At 42.1% G+C, this 17,572-nt stretch overlaps 2 protein-coding genes across 2 annotated transcripts in view; one reads left to right on the top strand and one right to left on the bottom strand.

The window, feature by feature from the left end:
* Window positions 1-13,396, top strand: part of FAM185A (family with sequence similarity 185 member A) — a 52,379-nt gene extending 38,983 nt beyond the window's left edge. Inside the window, exon 8 of the mRNA XM_080936501.1 lies at window positions 11,680-13,396. Within this exon, the coding sequence (XP_080792627.1) occupies window positions 11,680-11,792 (113 nt within the window). The 3' untranslated portion in view covers window positions 11,793-13,396. The remainder of the gene's footprint in view (window positions 1-11,679) is intronic.
* A 1,983-nt stretch (window positions 13,397-15,379) lies between these two features.
* The window catches only part of FBXL13 (F-box and leucine rich repeat protein 13), a gene marked incomplete at both ends in the record, with an annotated part of 170,544 nt that continues 168,351 nt past the window's right edge, over window positions 15,380-17,572 (bottom strand). The window contains one exon of the mRNA XM_080936361.1: window positions 15,380-15,581. Within this exon, the coding sequence (XP_080792487.1) occupies window positions 15,380-15,581 (202 nt within the window). The remainder of the gene's footprint in view (window positions 15,582-17,572) is intronic.

Raw genomic sequence — 17,572 nt, 5'->3', positions numbered from 1 at the left:
TTGTTCGGCAAGGTCTCCTGAGTTATCCAGCCTGGTCAGAGTTCAAAATCCTTCTGCTTTATCTCACCAAGTACTGGGATAATAATCATGTGCCACTATGCATAGCCAAGTTTTCTACATTCCATGATAAAAATTTAGTAGTGCTCGGAGTCTTAACAGCCTCCAGTGATTTGCATGTGTAAGCGTGTTTGCATTGTAAGTGAGAGCTGCTTCAGTGTATTTTCATTCTGCTACTCACAGGGTCATAGGCCTTTCTGAACTTAATTTAAAACTCCCACTATTTGGACTTTAGCCATTATTTTTCTTTATGTAACTTCAAATTAGTGCCTGGTTTTATTATTCTTGCTCATATCCATCCCAATAAACCAGTGATACACACACACACACACACACACACACACACACACACACACACACACACTTATATATGCTATGCATATATATCACAGATTATGTACGTGTGTGTGTGTGTGTGTGTGTGTGTGTGTGTGTGTGTGTGTGGAGAGGGGGGGGCACACACAAAGAGATTATCTTTCTCCAGACTAGTTCTTTTTCTCTGTGTCCTTTCCTGTTTTTATTTGGACAGTAACTTCAACATTTCTGGAGTCAAATACCATTAGAAACTAGGAAGGCTCAATACACCAATGTAGGGGAATGCCAGGGAGGGAAGATGGGTGGGTAGGGGAACACTGTCATAGAGGCAGGGGAGGGGGGATTCCAGAGGGGAAACTGGGAAAGGAAGGAACTTTTGCAACGCAAGTAAAGAAAATATCAAGAAAAAAAGAAAGAAACAAAGAAAGAAAGAAGAAACAAAGAAAGAAAGAAGCTAGGAGTGCAGGAGCCCAGTTTTCTGCCTCCAGGGCAGCTTGTATTCTGTTGAGGAAAGACACACAGTGCCTGATCTTTATGTGTTATACAGGTGTGTGTTGTGTGCTGCTGTGCCGTACACAAGTACTGCATCCACATTAGATTAGTATGAGTTTAGTATGAGTTTGAGAAAGTGGAAGTAAAACATGGCCAGGATGTAAGAAAACAGAGGGAAAGTGGATTAAAGGTGGCCGAGAATTTGGGTGAAGTCAGCTGATTTGGATTTTATATTAAGAGCATTGAAAATGTTTAACCTGGGATTCACATAATCAGATTTGTATATTATAAAGATGATTTTGAATTTCATGCAGGGGAAAGGTTAGAGGCCTGCCTCTGCAGTAGCTGCTTCACATCAACAACATAGATAAGTCTTAAACAGTTTTGGTGGAAGGAAAAGTCTGGTGAATGCTACAAAGATGCATAACATGTACTGGTTTTTAAAGTGTTTGGCCTCATGTGTATTTAGCTCTTAAACTCTGGCTCTACTTCCTGAACCAGTAAAGGCCATATTGCAGAAGAAAGAGGCCTTTCTTGCTCACTGCCACAGACAGGGTCACCAGAGCCCTCTGATAGTGCTGCACAGGGCATCCTAGGAGACTGAGCCCCAGTTAATCTGGTGCTGCCTCTGCCAAGTCCGTTAGAGTGACAGGACAGGGGGCCTCGAGAGATGCCAGAGCAGTCTGTCTCGGAGCTGGAAGAGCAGATGTGGGGGGTTAGGAAAAACTGAGACAGTGCCCAAAGGAAGGGTTATGCAGGTAGAGGGGTGAGCTGGGGGTGGGTGGGTGAGAGGGGTTAGGGGCTGGGGAGCACCATCTCAGAGATGAAGGGGGATGGGGTAAAGAACTTTTGGAGGGGGAACTGGGAATCTGGGTGAGCGGCAACATTTGGAATATAAATGAATGAAACGATAAAAAATCAATAAATACATGTTTTTAAAACAAAACGTTATAATGAATTATATTTTTTTAAAAAAAAGAAAGAAAAAGTAAAATACTACACTTTGGTTCTTAGTGTTAGGTTCCTGAAGCCAGAGGCCTTATTTATCAAGTGCATAAAATAAAGAGACTGACTTAGAAAATCAGATAGATTGTTCTTGTCTGCACAGATGGCTAACTGGAAACCTCATTTTGGAAATAAGCAGCTTTATGTGTAAGTTATCGTTACAAGTCGCTGTTAGAGTCATATTGGGCCTTCTGGACAGTCTATGAGGCAGACAAACAGAAATACTACCTTAGAGCTCTGGCTCAGATCTGCCGAAAGAATCAGGTTTTGCTTCTGTTCATTGTAAGCTTTGTCTTTAAGGGCTGGATAGCATTTACGTATCACTTTTGAAAAGATAGATCTTCCAGGCAAGATTCAGTGACAGGGATTAAGTTACCTCTTACCCGAAACAGTGATAGCAGAATAATAAAATGCATTTTTACAACAGATGTCAAGACACTGACATCACGCACTTAACAAAAGTGGTCCCCGAGCAATAGAAACAAAGGAGAAAGTGTACGGACTGCGGCTTTGATGGAGCCATGAGGCTGCAGTGCAGTTGGGAGAGGGGCTTCTGCAGAGCCTGGCTGACTGAGCTGAGGGATTAGGACAAGCATCCAAAGACCACAGCATCAAGAGTTGTTAGGTTAGCATTCCAGAGGGAACGGAGCCCCGTGCTCACACAGGTCTGGGATTTTGTCAAGACCTTTTCTGTATCTGTAGAAATAATCATGGGATTTTTCTCTTTCAGTCCTTTTATGTGATTCATTACATTTATTGACTTCCATATACTGAACCACCCCTGTATCTCCAGGATGCAATTTGCCTGTAATAAATTTGCAGGTGTTATTTTTGAGGACGTTTGTGAATGTGTTCCTTGGAGGCATTGGCCTGAATTGTTCTCTGTAGTGCTAGTGTTCCTTCTGGTTTTGTTTCTTTAAATAATTTAAGACGTATTGGTTGTAGGTCTTTGAAATTCTGGGTCAGCTATGAATTCAGACTTGGGGTTCTTTACACTGAGGACTTTATGGGTCTGTTGATGATCTCTCCATGGCTTATCTTTGATGGAATGGATAAATATAGATATTTGCCCATTTATTTTAAGTTTTCTAACTTACTGGAGTATAAGTTATTAAATATTCCCTTATAATATTCTGAACATTTTTGTATCGGTGGTAATGTTTGCCTGTTTGTTTCCAATTCTATTAATTTGGGTTACCTTTTTTCTCTTGGTTGGTTTGGCCTGAAATCTGTCAATCTTATATTTTCAAAGAACATCAATTCTTTCTGCTCTTTGATTCTATCTCATTAACTTCTGCCCTGGATTTTATTTTTTTCCTGGCATCTGTTGGATTTGGGCTTGGTTTGTTCTTTTTCCAAACTCTCGAGTTGCATCATTAAGTCATTTATTTGTGTTCTTTCTGGATTTTCAATGTAGGCAGTGAGAGTTATAAGTTTCCCCTTTTAAGGACTGACTTCAATGTTTTCCCAGATGTTTACTCTGCTGTGTTTTCATCCTCATTTAGTTTCACGAATGTTGTTCTTTCTTAATTACTTTGACTCGTTCGTCATTCAGTGATGTGTTTTTTAATCTCCCCAAGTTTATGTAATTATTAGAAAATTGCTTGCTGTTGATTTTAAACTTTGTTCCGCTGTGGCCACATAAAATGTGTGGACTTGTGTGGGTTATTCTTATCATATTAAGATTTGGGGAGAGGATGAGGAGAGGGTGTGGCAAGATGGAGGTTCCCAAGGACCAGGTAGACCCAGGTGATATTAATTGGTGTTAAATAGCTATGAACATTAAGGATTTTATAGGTCTAGTATCTCATATAGAAGGGCAGTTTGTATCTTTGTCTATTTGATGCAATCTTTTTGTGTAGAGGGTTTGTGGGTTGAGAGTTGAACATATGAACATATCTGAAAGCTATTGGGCTGTAGAGTTGTATTTATGTGAGTTTGGGGGTAACTGAACACCCGAGATGGAGGTGGAAGGCAGGCAGAGGAAGACCTCCAAGGGAAGGGAGTTGTGCAGACAGGGTTGGGCCGTGAGGGCTTGGACCGGGTGGCTTGGACCCGGCACCAGAGGTGCCTGTGGCTCTGTATCAGGGTCGGGTCTGAGGGGTGAGACCACAGGGATGGTAGAGAGATAAACCATTTATATTCTTTTAATATTTGCTGCAACAGATTCTCCCAGACAGTAAGCCGTAAAGATAGGCCTAGGAGAAATCAGTGGTACTGCTTCACTCAACTTAAGCCTGTTCCTGAAAATTAAAGCTGTGCCAACGTGGGAGGGAACATTTTAGTGAGTGTTTTATATGTGTGAATCCAAAACAAATAAATAGATAAATACATACACTAAAACATGCACATCCCAGAATGCTGTCAGCCAGGCAGTAAAAAACCCAGAACCATTTTTAGACAATTAAGATAACAAAATAAAATAAGAGGCATAATATGAAGGATGAAAAAGACAAACACAATTTAGGACCCACTAAAATGGTCCTTTTGTACTGACCCAGGCAATTAAAAAGATAACAGTTAACATGTAAAGGATGTGAGGGACCTGTCTTAAGTAAATATACGTGTGCTGCCAACGCAAACACAGATTTGGGTTTTGTCCCAGGACGTTTGAGCTTTCATGGGCTGCTGTGTAGAGTGCATATACTTCAGCATTTGAATGGAATTTTCTGTGGACCTGTTAGCTCTATTTGGTGTATAATGTCATTTAATTTTGATATTACTGTCTTTTTTTTTTCCCATTGACCTGTTTACTGGTAAAAGTGGGGTACTGAAATCACCCACTGAGCTTACATAGTCTGTGCCTGTAATTTCAGTAATTAGGTGCACCATAGTTTGGTGCGTACATATTTTGGATTGTAATGGCTTCTTGGTTAAGTGTTCCCTTGATTGGACTGAAGTCTTGTGAGTAGCTTTGGTTTGAAATCTTTTGTCAGACTTACAACAGTGACACTTGTTTGTTTCCTGGTCCCACTTGTTTATGATACTTTTCATATCTGTTCATTCTAAGTAATTATATTATGAAGCTGAATTTCTTGTGGACAGCGGAAAGGCGGATTTTAGTTCTGTCAGCCTGTATCTTTTGGAGAGTTGAGGCCATCGATGTTCGCTGTTATTGAAACGTGTGTGTGGATTGTAGTCATTTTATTGCTTTGCTCTCTGTCTGTGTCCCAGCTGTGTAGTCACAGTTTCATCTGTTCTCTTTCTGTACTCTCTTGGCTACACTTATTCCTTTCTTTAATGCAAAGTCATACCATTTCTAGTGTTGGCAAAGTGGGGCTGGTTGGTGAGCGCTAATTCTTTAGGTCTGCTTATGCTCTGGCAAGTTTTTCCTTCTTGACTATGGTAGATCGTTCTCCTGGACACAGTGGTTGATGTAGGTGGATGGTCCGTTGTGGGTGGCCTGTGTTTTGTGCAGCTTTCTGCACTCTGCTGTGTGTACCAGGTGTTTTCACTGTGCTGTGCGGTGAGGAGTTGCTTTTCTGGTCCTGACTGGTGCTTGTATCTGTGTGTGACACTGAGGAGTCCTCTCTCATCTCTGTGTGTGTGTGTGTGTGTGTGTGTGTGTGTGTGTGTTTCATTTTTTCATATGCCTGTCTGTGTGGTCTCATTTCTCTACTTTGTCTTCAAGTTCTTCAAGTCTGTGTTCTGTTGGTCCATTCTGTTTGTAAGACTTGCCCTGTTCTCCAGTTTACCTTCATTTCTGCTTGCATTGTCTTGAATATTTCTTTCCTGAATTTAGATTTCAAGTCCTCCATTTTCCTCCTATTTTCATTAAGTATATTTGTGTTTTCTTGGGCATCACTGGGGCATTTATTGCTAATCTCATTAGGTTGTGCTTGTCTAGATAATTTTCACTGGAGAACATCTCTATATATGTGATAGTTTTGGAGGAATTCACTGTCTTAGCCTTTCATGTTTTTTGTGGTTCTCATTTATTTCTTTTTTCCCCCCTCACATAATATATCCCGATTACAGTTTTCCTTCCCTCTACTCCCCTAGTATCTTCCCAAGCCCCCCTCCCACCCGGTGCTACTTCCTGTCTCTGAGAAACAAACAGGGTTCTAAGGAACAATAATAAACTATAAGATAACATCAGCATTGGACAAATAAATGACACAAAGACCCATGAGATGCCATAAAAATTAGAGATCTACTTTTTCACATTCCACAAAAACACTAAGCTGGAAGTCATAATAATGCACAGAGGACTTTGTGTGGGCCCTGGCAAGCTGTGTGCGTGCTCCTCAGTCTCTGTGCGTTCATGTGAGCCTTGATCATGTTGAGTTTTAGAACAGCCTTGTTTGCTTGGTGCCCTCCATCCCCTCTGACTCTTACACTCTGCTTTCTCGTCCACTGAGGGGAGGTGAGTTGTTTGATGGGAACGTCCCATTTAGTGCTGACTGTTCCAGAGTCTCTCATTCTCTTTATGATGTCTGGTGGTGGGTCTCTGTGTTTGTTCCCATCTGCTGAAGCTTTCTCTGACGATGGCTGAGCAAGGGACTGATCAGAATGTCATCAGGAGTCATTTTATTGCTCTTTTTGTTTGTTTGTTTGCTTTTAAACAACAGTATTTGGTTTTCCTCACATCCCTGAATTCTCTAGTTTCAGGTTCTTGGTTACTCAAGCAGTGAGTGTCTCATGGATTGGGCCTAAGTCAAGTCAGACACAGGTTGGTTTTTATCACAAGCTTTGTACCACTGCTGCAGTAGCACGTCTTGCAGGCAGGACACCATTGTGGCTGACTGACGTTTACATCTCCCCTTTGGTCATATACAGAGTACCTTCCTGTGCCAAAGACTCTATGTAGTAGCAGCCTGACTGCTCCATGTTCAATGAGTTGTGTAGGTGTGCTCTTCAGCAGTGGTGCCTGTCAGATTGTAGAGACCACAGCCTGCATTGTTTGGGGAGTCCCATAGGACCCTTTGGCCAACAGTTCAATTAGATGTACTCCAATTCAGATATTGGAAGCTTCAGTTGGTGACAAGAGATGTTCAGTTGGGGATCCGTCTGCCCCATTTTTTGGCAGTTTCATTTAAATGGCCTTCACATGTGTATCTTCTTGGCAGCTTCTCCTGGGTTGTTTCTATTCTACCCTCCTAAGGCCCTGACTTTAGTGCTGGTCTCTGTGTCCTCTCCCTCCTCTCACTTGTCTCCACTCTCACCCGATCCTCCTGGTTCCAGTCCTCCCCCTGTCAATGCTTAACTACCTGTCTGTTTCCCATTCCAACAAGGTCTGTCTGTCCTGCCTTGTTAGTAACTAATCTCTATGGCTCTATGGATCATAGCTTCGCTATCATTGATGTAACAACAAATATCCACATATAAGAACATACATACCATATTTGTCTTTCTTCATCTGGATTACCTCACTCAGCTGATTTTTTTTTCTAGTTCCATCCATTTACCTGTGAATTTCTTCCTTTGCTTTTTTTTTTTCAAACAGCTAAATAATACTCCACTGTGAAACAGCACCATGTTTACGTTATCCATTCTTCTGTTGAGGGACATCTAGGTTGTTTGCAGTTTCTGGTAATTATGAATAAATAGAGCATCAGTGAACATGGTGAGCAAGTATCTTTGTGGCGGGATGAAGCATCCTTTGGGCATGTGCCCAAGACTAGTGTGGCTGGCTCTTGAGGTAGCTGTTCGCATCATTCCGAGGAACCCACACTGATTTCCATCTGCACTCCACCAGCAATAGGTCAGTATCCCTCTTACTCTGATCTTAACCAGCAGGAGCTGTCACTTCCGTTACTGATCTTAGCCATCCCAACAACTGTAAAATGAAATCTCAAGATTTTTTATTTGCATTTCCCTGAGGACTAAAGCTGTTGAACATTGCCTTGTTCTTGACCATTTGAGTTTCCTCTTGAGAATTCCTTTTAGGTCCATATCTTGGTTTTGTTTAAATTGGGTTGTTTTCTTGATAGTTTTGTTAGTTCTTTATATATTTGGGTTATTAACCCTCTGTCGAATGTGTAGTTGGTAAAACTGTTTTCCCAGTCTGTAGGCTGCTAATTTGACTTTTGCTATGCAGAAACTTTCCAGTTTCATGAAGTCCCATTTATTAGTTTTTGAACTTAGTGCCTTAGAGACAGAAAGTCATCTCCCATGCTGTGAGTTCAAGGCTGTCCCCTAATTTCTCTTCTATCAAGTTCAGTGTATCTGATTTTTATGTTGAGGTCTTTTTGATCTGTTTAGAGTTTAGTTTGTACAGAATTGATAAGTATGGTTCTATTTGGATTCTTCTACATGCAGACATTCAGTTTGACCAGGACCATTTCATGGTTTTGTCTTTTAGTTTGTTTATATGGTAGATTGCATTATGTTTGAACCATCCCTGAATCCTTGGCATGAAGCTTACTTGATCATAGTGGATGATCTTTTGATAGGTTCTTAGATTTGGTTTGCAAGAATTTCATTGAGAAATTTTGCAAGCTAATTTCTACCTCTTCTGATTAGTTTTTATTTGTAGTCTATTTTTGTCAGATATTAAGATGGCTATACCAACTTGCTTCCTAGGTTCACTTGCTTAGAATGTTTTTTTCCATCTTTTTACCCCGAAGTAATGTCTTTCCTTGATGTTGAGGTATGTTTCTTAGAATTTAACAGAAAGATGGATCCTGTCTTTGCATCCATTCTATTAGTTTGTGGCTTTTTATAGGGAATTAAGCCCATTGATGTTGAGAGAGACCATTTAATGTTGTTTGTTGATTCCTGTTATTTTGTTGTGTGTGGGCACACATGCCCATGCATTTCCCCTCTTTTGATTTGCTGGTCTTGGATTATTACTCTCTGTGTTTTCTTGGGTGTGGTTAACCTCTTTAGATTAGAGTTTTCATCCTAGTGTCTTCTGTAGGGCTAGATAATATTGCCTAAATTACATTTTATCATGGACTATCTTATTTTCTCTATATATTGTTATGGAAAGTTTTGCTGGGTATAATAGCCTGGGCTAGTATGTGTGTCTTTTAGAGTCTGCAACACATACAGGCCCTTCTGGCTTTTGAAGTCTTCATTGAGAAGTCAGGTGTTATTCTAATAGGTCTACCTTTATATTTGTGCGCTCGCTCTCTCTCTCTCTCTCTCTCTCTCTCTCTCTCTCTCTATATATATATATATATATATATATATATATATATATATATATGTCTTTTTCCAAATATTCTTTTTTCCAATTCAATTAAATATTTATTGAACAATGCTGAATAAATGAACCAGTACCATTTTATCCTGAAGATACATTAACTACCTCAAATCTTCAAGGGCTGCCATATAAGAACAAAAATAGATGCATTCAGCATTTTTAACAGGATATAGGTGTGCAGCAGGAGGGCTTAAGGACATCCCTCAGCTCAGGAGCTTCCTCCAGCACACACTGCACTCCACGCTCCTTCCCTTCTTCTGAAGGAGGCATCAGAACTTCGAGTTTCTCACCAACACCTAAGTTGCATTCTCACTGCACACTGTCTGTCTCATGCAATGAATGCTTGCACACACTGGGAAAACAGATGTAGCACTGAAAAGCTCTTCCCCAGGAGATGAGCTTTGCCACCACTCCGCTCTTTCTGATTCTACATCACTGATTCCTCGTTCTGGAATGGGAAGAAGAGCACATTCTCCAGAGCATGACAGTGTGGGTAGGGCTCCACCCGGGACCGTCAGTCCTCAAATCCCAAGCACATCACTCCAGCTAGAGGCCAGTGGTACGCAGGAGGGTGCTGTATGCCACAGCGCCCTCTCGCTACTTGAAGCAGGACAGCTTGTGTTTGGAGTCCAGTCCTTGACAGAAACTCGCTGTATAATACTGACGGCTCCAACCAAAACGATCAATACAAATGAAAACTGTTCCAAGGACATTCAAAAGTGTCTGAGGAGAAAACTGTATAATGCGCTTCATCTTTTTGGGGTTTTATCACACCCAAAGGACACAGGGGCGCTCACCCTGTTCTGAACTCGATTAGAACTCCATGTCTGTTTGCCAGTGACAGGGACTGAAGGTGAATCTTGAACTCGGAGTGAGCAATCGGTTTTCCAGGAAAGCTACATAATTAGTGAGCCTGGTGAGCTGCTGCTCCTTGGGGATTGGCGGAACGGGGGCAGGCTCTGATAAGGGAATAAACCTGTTCAAGGAAACGTCCAGGGCTCCTGAGGATGGCTTCCTGGGAAGAACCATGCTTGTGTCACAGTCAGCCTGCCATCCTCGTTCTAACACGACTTTCACGGCCTCTTCCACAGGAAGGCTACAAAATTGTGTGTGGTTATGGAGGTATAAGCTTGAGAGACCAGGGCAAAGGCTCTTCTCCTCATAGCATCTCTAAGAGCTTCCGTGATTGGCTGCCCAGTCTCTGACCACTGGTGGGTGTTGGTGGTCGTATAGATCCCAAGGAATCTCTTTGCAAGATTCCCCCAAATTCAGAGGGGCATGGGTAGACCAGCTTCTCACTCCAGAGGATAGACACACTGACTGAGGCTACAGTAAGAGCTGTGCATGAAGGGAAGGGTCCAGCTCCCCAGGAGTCTTCTTACTGCTGATGCTTTCTTGCCAGTGCTAAATGATACTCAGCAACAAAACACTGAGGGTTTCCAGTATTTCCTCCATGTTCACCTGAAAGTTCAGTTGTGCAAACTTCAGTTGGTCTCAGGAGACTGCCCTGGTACCTTGACAGCAGAGGCAGTGTAAGAACTGCCCTGAGGAGAGTCAAAGGCCTGCCCTATGGCCGCCACACACAAGTTCAGGGTCAGGAAAGCAACACAGAACCAGCAGAACCCAGAGTGAAGAGACTAAGCTGAGGCACCAGGGACAGTGGACATTAGGGGGAGGAGCTGTCCCACAAGTTCTGTGGATCCCATTGTGAATACTCAATTACTGATGAGCTTTCCTGGGGTAAACTACCAGGAATATTATAGAAAATGATACCACCTCAAACTAATGATGTTGAAAAAGACATGTTTGAAAGTACAATTCCATTTATGTGAAGTTTTAGGGAGTGCAAACAGTCCACCATGACAGGGCAGATCAACAGTCGCTAGCATGTGAGGTGAGGAGGGGTGACAGGCATGGAGAGTGTGTTAGTCTTCTTTCTGTTACTGTAACAGTTGTGTGAGCTAATCAACTTACAGTGAGAACACTGGAGCTCACGGGTTGGGGAGCCCCAGTCTCTGAGGAGCACAGGCCCCTTACCTTTGGGCCCTGTGCTGAAGCCACAGCACATCAGAGCAAGGGACAAGTGACTCTTGCTGCAGCTGCTCACCGTAGGGCTGCAGAGTGAAGGGAGGATGCAGAGGGCGAGAACTCAATGCCCACCTCAGGGTGCATTTCCAGTGACCAGAAGGCCTACCACTGAACCCACTTCCAAAAGTTTCCACCCTTCCCATAGTGCAGTGGGTGACCAAGCCTTTAACACAGGGATCTGAGGATGGCGGGCACTTGGACAATCACAGATCACGGTGTGGGCTTGGTTGATGTACCTCACTATCTTGACTGGGAAGTTGACTTTCCAGACATCTACACTTGTCAAACTGTGTTGTGTACCTCAAATAAACAAGTAGCTGAATTATGCATCAATAGAATCCTCTTTTTTAAACAACTTTAAAAGCAGTACAAATATTACAGCTTTATCTCAAGCAAAAGACGAGGAACAAAACTATATAACATCTTTGCAGCTTTCCTGCCCGACTCAAACCCTTTTCAACAAGATGCTCTTTCTTAGGCATCTCTGGCTTTTGACACACACTAGTAAGATCAGTGGAGTTAAATACTGTTCTTGGCTAGTAAACTGAACTTGGTGCACTTTTGTATTTCAGGACTCATGAATCGAGCAAGCAGACGTGAGCAGTGGATAAATGCCATTGCCCCCAAAGGCACTGTCAGCTTTCAACATCAGAGCTGGTTTCAGTCCCTGAAACTGCCGAACTGAGATGGTTTCAGGATGTTTGGCTTTTGACGTGGACTAACAAGCCGACGCCATGTTTGTATAAACGTCAGAAAGAACAGCACTGCGATTGAAGACTGGTGAACGGTCTCGGGGCTTCTGCAAGATGTGGACTTCATTCTGCTATTTATTCTCTTGTTGTTCTGTTCCGAATTATACAAGTCCCCAAGATATGACCTCCAGTGACACCTGAAACCACGAACAGTATCAACCCTGTACACTATGGGGGTTTTCTGTTTTCTGGGGTTTTTTTGTTTGTTTGTTTATTTTCTTAATATAAACACATATGACAGCTGAATGCCCTTTCTATACAACTGGCCAAAGCCCTTACCATTTTAGTTCCAATATCAAAACTAGGTGTCTTTCATTTTTTTCTTTACAAGTTCACAAGCAGTGGGTCCACCCCGACTGTAGGGCCTAGCAGCCTCAGCAGATGGTTTGTGTTTGGTTGGTTGGGTTCTTTTGCTTACGAAGTTGAGAACTTTTCTCTTTTTAACAAAGCACGTTTTGACTTTCTCTTTGTCAGACCTAACTGCACATATCACTGCGGTTAGCCATTACTAAGTTAAGGAGTTCCTGAAACCTGGTACCATAGCTACTTTGACAGTTGGATGGCCTAGGTCGCTACTGAGTGAATAACAGACCGCGCACTCACAGCACATGCTGGGCAAAGGAATGCCTCGCAGCCCAAGTGCAGCAGTCTAAGATTTCTTCACGCCACTTCATGTGACACACAACTTAAAACTTACTGAAGAAATAAAAAGCAAAACCTTGGATGGGGCAAAAGAACAGTTCTACCACAGATTTCATAGCTTCAGAAAATATTCGCTCGCCAGATTATAGTTGGTAATGCCGGGGGTTGGCTCCAGGTGTCACATGACTAGAAGAAAAGTAGTGTCCAGGCTGAGGATGTTATCTGGGGGCTGTGGGGAGAAGTCTTCCAAGTTCATTCACCTGATAGGAAAAAATCAAATTTCTTATACCTGGATGAAATAATTTCTTGCTGACTTCAGCTAGTAGTCACCGTCATCTTCTAAGACAACCACATGTTCATCTCCTTCCCCTGTGGCTCCTCTTCTGACAACACAGAGTCATCCTCTCATGCCCTGAATGTCTGGCTTCCTTTTAAGCTGGAAAAGACCTCTGCTTGGTTAGCCAAGATATTTAACATGATTATGAGAATATCCCATTGTACCCATAGCTCCTACTCAAAGGATGGTTATGAAAAGGTGGCCTCATTGGAGTCACGTTAGAATTCTGGGTATTGTAACTTCCATGTGACAGATTTTCCTCTTAGTGTGTCCCTCCTATGGCATTACTGCCTTCAACTTGTGATTAAAACCCTTATGTAGGTGAAGTAGATGCTACTGGGTTTCAGTATATCTTCTGTAGATTAAGATGTACCTCACCGTGGGAAAGAACTGTATTCTATCATCAGGAATGAAAATATGGTACATTTTCACATAGGTGCGCTTTATAGTCACTTCATGGATTCCATTTCTTCAAAAATGTCAACTGTGCCATTAAAGACTACACTGTATTGAGATCAGTTGCATGGGTTGTATATTTTGATTTAGATAAAGCAATGATTAAACACTGATATTAAATAAACTTTTCTAAATATTATAGTCTCCTTGTATTACTATTCCATTTCTGTTTATCCTTTCCAATTTCTAATTTGTGAAATAAAAAGTCAGCTGTGTTTGGTTTGTCACTGTCCTCTTAGAATTCACTCCTAACAAAGATTTATATCAGACCAAATGCCTCACGTGCCAGGATATTTTTGTGTGGCGTGTGTGTTGCTATCAAGCAAAGGAACAACAAGGCAGCTAAATTATAATATTTTTTTTTCACTCAGGCAATTAGAAAAACATTTTTATGGCTAAAAATAAAGCTGATAAAAGTAGCCAAAATAACCCAAAAGATCACGAGTTAGAATTCAGCTAAGAATGCTTACAATTGTGCCTTCTTGTATAGTTTGTTTTCCTGATTCTAACCCCTTCCCTCCCATGGCTGTGGTCCGAAGTTTATCTCCTTCGTGAGTGAGTGAAGAGGCGTCTGTCTCATCCCTGGTTTTCAAAAGACATTAGAAGTTTGACCATGAAGCCACCTGCTGAGTTTCTCCACAGTATAGCAGGGTATGTTTGTCCTTGGCCTTTTCTCCCCACACAGATGGTTTTCCTTTAGAAGCCAGCTGCCTCTTTTATGTCTCCCTAGCTGTGTACATGGAACACTCAAGGGTCAGACTTCTGAAGCCAACTTTCATGCAGCTGCCACAAATCTCCAAATTTAGTTAGAAGTCACACTCCGACCACAGTCAGCTCAAGTCCTTGGTGCAGACCTTAAAACCTGCTGTTTAACAGATTTGCTTGCTGTCCACTCCCCTAAGCCTTTCTACCACTGACTTCAAAAACCTTCAAAAAGGAGGAGGAAAATTATTTAAAAGCATTTACCTGATACAGAATACCCAATAATGTGGTGTAGGGGCTTCTAAAAACTTTTTTAATATCTTTTAATGTTTTTAACTTTATTTTCAATTTGTAGCCAAAGAAGTTCAAGTCATTTGAGAGGTCAGTAGCTTCATGTCACTGTCACAGCTTGGAAAACAGCTGTTTCTCCTGGTCTGTCAGCATCGGACCCTAGACTGACAAGAATAGCTCATTGGAAAGTGGTAAAGCCCGTGGTAAGCATATTAAATTAGTTTTTAAAAATGAAATTAAAGGCTGGTTCTTCGTAGAAGAAAATTGAAAGGTGTTTGGTTTTTGTCTTTTTGGCATTTCGTAGTTGAAATCCCTATGTAGTCCCAATGAGAAGAAGCCTCAGGTCCCAGCAGCGTCCTTTCTGGGCACATTGTTCTTGTTTCTCCTACTGGCTTCTGTTGAGTGCTGAATCTAAGCTGTTTCTCTGCTTGCCTTTTTTCTCAAATGTCTGGAAATTACCAGAAAGCTGCTTTTTGCCTTTATAATTGTTTCTGCTTTTACACCTGAAGCTTTACAGACCCTTAGAGTTAGCACCTTGGCTTCAGATGTGGCTGGTTTCCATGACTGTCTCTGCTTTCTTTCCCTGTCTGGAGAGCAATTTCTACTTGTTAAAAACAGAAGCCATGGAGCTGTTTCCTATAGTGTGGCTTTGGATCTGATCAGCTCACCGCAGCTATTAGTTTGTTTGGAGCCGGAGAGATGGCTTAGTGGTTAAAAGTCCTTACTGGCGTTTAAGGCCCAGGTTCAATTCTCAGCATCCACACATCTGCTCAGTTATCTGGATCATCAGTTCCAGGTCATCCAATACCCTCATCTGGCTTTGTGGGCTCCTGCATGCCCACACACACACAAACACACACACACACACACACACCATGCACACACACACACACACACACACACATTAAAAAAATAGATCTTTAAAGATAACTTGATCAGGATACCTTTGCAATCTTAATTTATATGAAGGTGACATTTGCAGCAGAAATAAAAAGCAGGGGTGTGCTGCTTTTTGGTATTGTTATTGAGAACCAGCAACTAACAATATTTAAACCAAATGGAGGGAAGTCGGCCGTCCTAGATGCTGTTTTCCTACTGGTCTGTGGAGTCTGGACTTTCCTCATCGCTGCTGGGTGACTCTTTGGCTGTCTGTTCCGAGTAAGTTCCGAGTTGTACTCTGGTATGAATCACTCCAAGAGGTTTGCCTTCAGAGTCATAGCCAAACCAACTTGGTGGGTTGTTAGAGCTGTATTCCTGATGCTGGACCACAGAGGACATTTTCTGAGCCGCTGTCCTGCAATGACAGGGCTTAGCATTACTGAGATGAAGAAGTAATTCCTACAGTTTTCAAACTGGACTGAATTTGGAATTGAGAACTATCACTAGTCACATTCAATGCAGACCTTCACTTGATATGAGAAAAAGTTTGGGAATTGTACTAATAATTATAGGTATCTGCAGTTTAGCCAATTCGGACCTTACCAGGCGCTTGAGTAGGTGAGGAATCTGAGTAGCCAAGGAGGAGGAGCACAGAAGCCATTTTCCGTGCTTTTGAGTAAGCACTTGGGCTGGTATGACACCAGTTTTCTTTTATAAAGGAATAATTTTTTTATTGGATATTCTCTGCATTTACATTTCAGATGTTATCCCCTTCCCACAATCGCATTTCCCCTCCCAATGCCTCCATGAAGGTGCTCCCTCTCCCAACCACCCTCTCCTTGCCCCACCCACTTTGTGAAGGCTGATGTGACAGAAAGGAGCTCCTCCCCAGAGTTCACAGAGCCCTGTTGGACATAGGAATGGACTCCAGGGAGGTCCATGAACTTTCTAAAACTCCATTTAGTTTTGTCTCCAGGATATATTTTCCTTGGAAAGTTGTGACTCAAAGATGCCCATGACCAAATGATTAAAAATATTGTTTGTCTCTGTTAGGAAGAAATAAGGAAGCAAGGAATACACACATACATTCATGTGCACCAAACATACATATTTGCTCTTCCTTGATGAACAGAGATGCAAAAGTTTTCAACAGAATTACTTATAGTCAAATGCAGCAATACCTTACAAAGATTATATACAATAATTAAAGCTAAGGATAGAAGGAACACATCTCAACACAATAAGGACTATACACGACCACCTATAGCAAACAAACTAACGGGGGAAGGCATTCCCTCTGAAAGCAGAAATGAGACACCAGTATGCAATCTCCTCACTCTTACTGAACGCCATGCTTCCACTCTTCGCCGAGGCAAGAAAAAGATGACAGTAATACAAAGGGGGAGCTCAAATTATCTGTAGACCGTAAGATCATGTGCCAAAACACACTAAAGGTGCTTCTCAAACTCTCTTAAATCTGAGAAACACTTCCAGTATTCAGTTACATTTAAAAAAGCATCATCTAAAGCCCCGTAGCTTTTTCTTTTTTTTCACAATACCAACAACATAATAAGAAAAAAAAGGAAATAATGTCATTCATGATAACTGAAACAAAAAGCCACATACATGTATACAAACATGCACACAGAGAGAGAGTGGGAGGGAGGGAGGGAAGGAGGGAGGGAGGGAGGGAGTTCACTACATAGGAAGAGGATGTCTCCAATGAAAACTAAACCCGTGAAGAACAGTGTGCTGGGGCTGCTGACATTGACTTTGATACAAGGACAGCCTTGGACAGCAGTGTCCTTGACTGACAGGGAAAGGAAATGCCTGTTTGGGGAGCAGAGGACTTGAAAGCTCACCAAATTCCGTTCCCGGTGGTTTCTGAGGAACACGGGTTTTAGAGACTTGTGGGCATTTGTTATGGGGCTGGATGCTCATTGCTGAGTGTGGGAGGGTGTGGCGGGATGTGCGGTGCAGCTCTCCGCCAGGGAACCTCAGTGCTCATTAGTAGCTTTAAGTTTTAGGTTCTGTGAAAAGTGTGATGGACGCATTTGCTATCCATCCTGTCACATAGGGCTCTATAAAACCGTGGCATTGAAAAACTTATCAAATAGTAGGATCCTGAGAAAAATAAGGAGACATGTTGCTGATGACTCTTTACAGAGAAGGGAAATAGGCCGGTTGTGGTCACTGCTTGTGGGATGCAGTGTCACTGGGGAGAGTGACGGTAACCCAAGCATTTTTCCACAGCCAGAGGAAATGAATGGCAGAACACATGCTTCTGTATTTGCTCATTTTTTGGATTCCAGTCCCTCATGTCCTAGCTCCTTATCTATCCTATCTTATCCTACAGGCAGCTTCAGTGAAAATACACATTGCTGGGTCCATGGTCCAAATAGCAAG

Source organism: Micromys minutus, assembly GCF_963924665.1.
Source record: "Micromys minutus genome assembly, chromosome: 23".
NCBI lineage: Eukaryota > Metazoa > Chordata > Mammalia > Rodentia > Muridae > Micromys > Micromys minutus.
The sequence above is the reverse complement of the archived record's forward strand: the minus strand, read 5'-3'. Positions and strand labels throughout refer to the sequence as shown.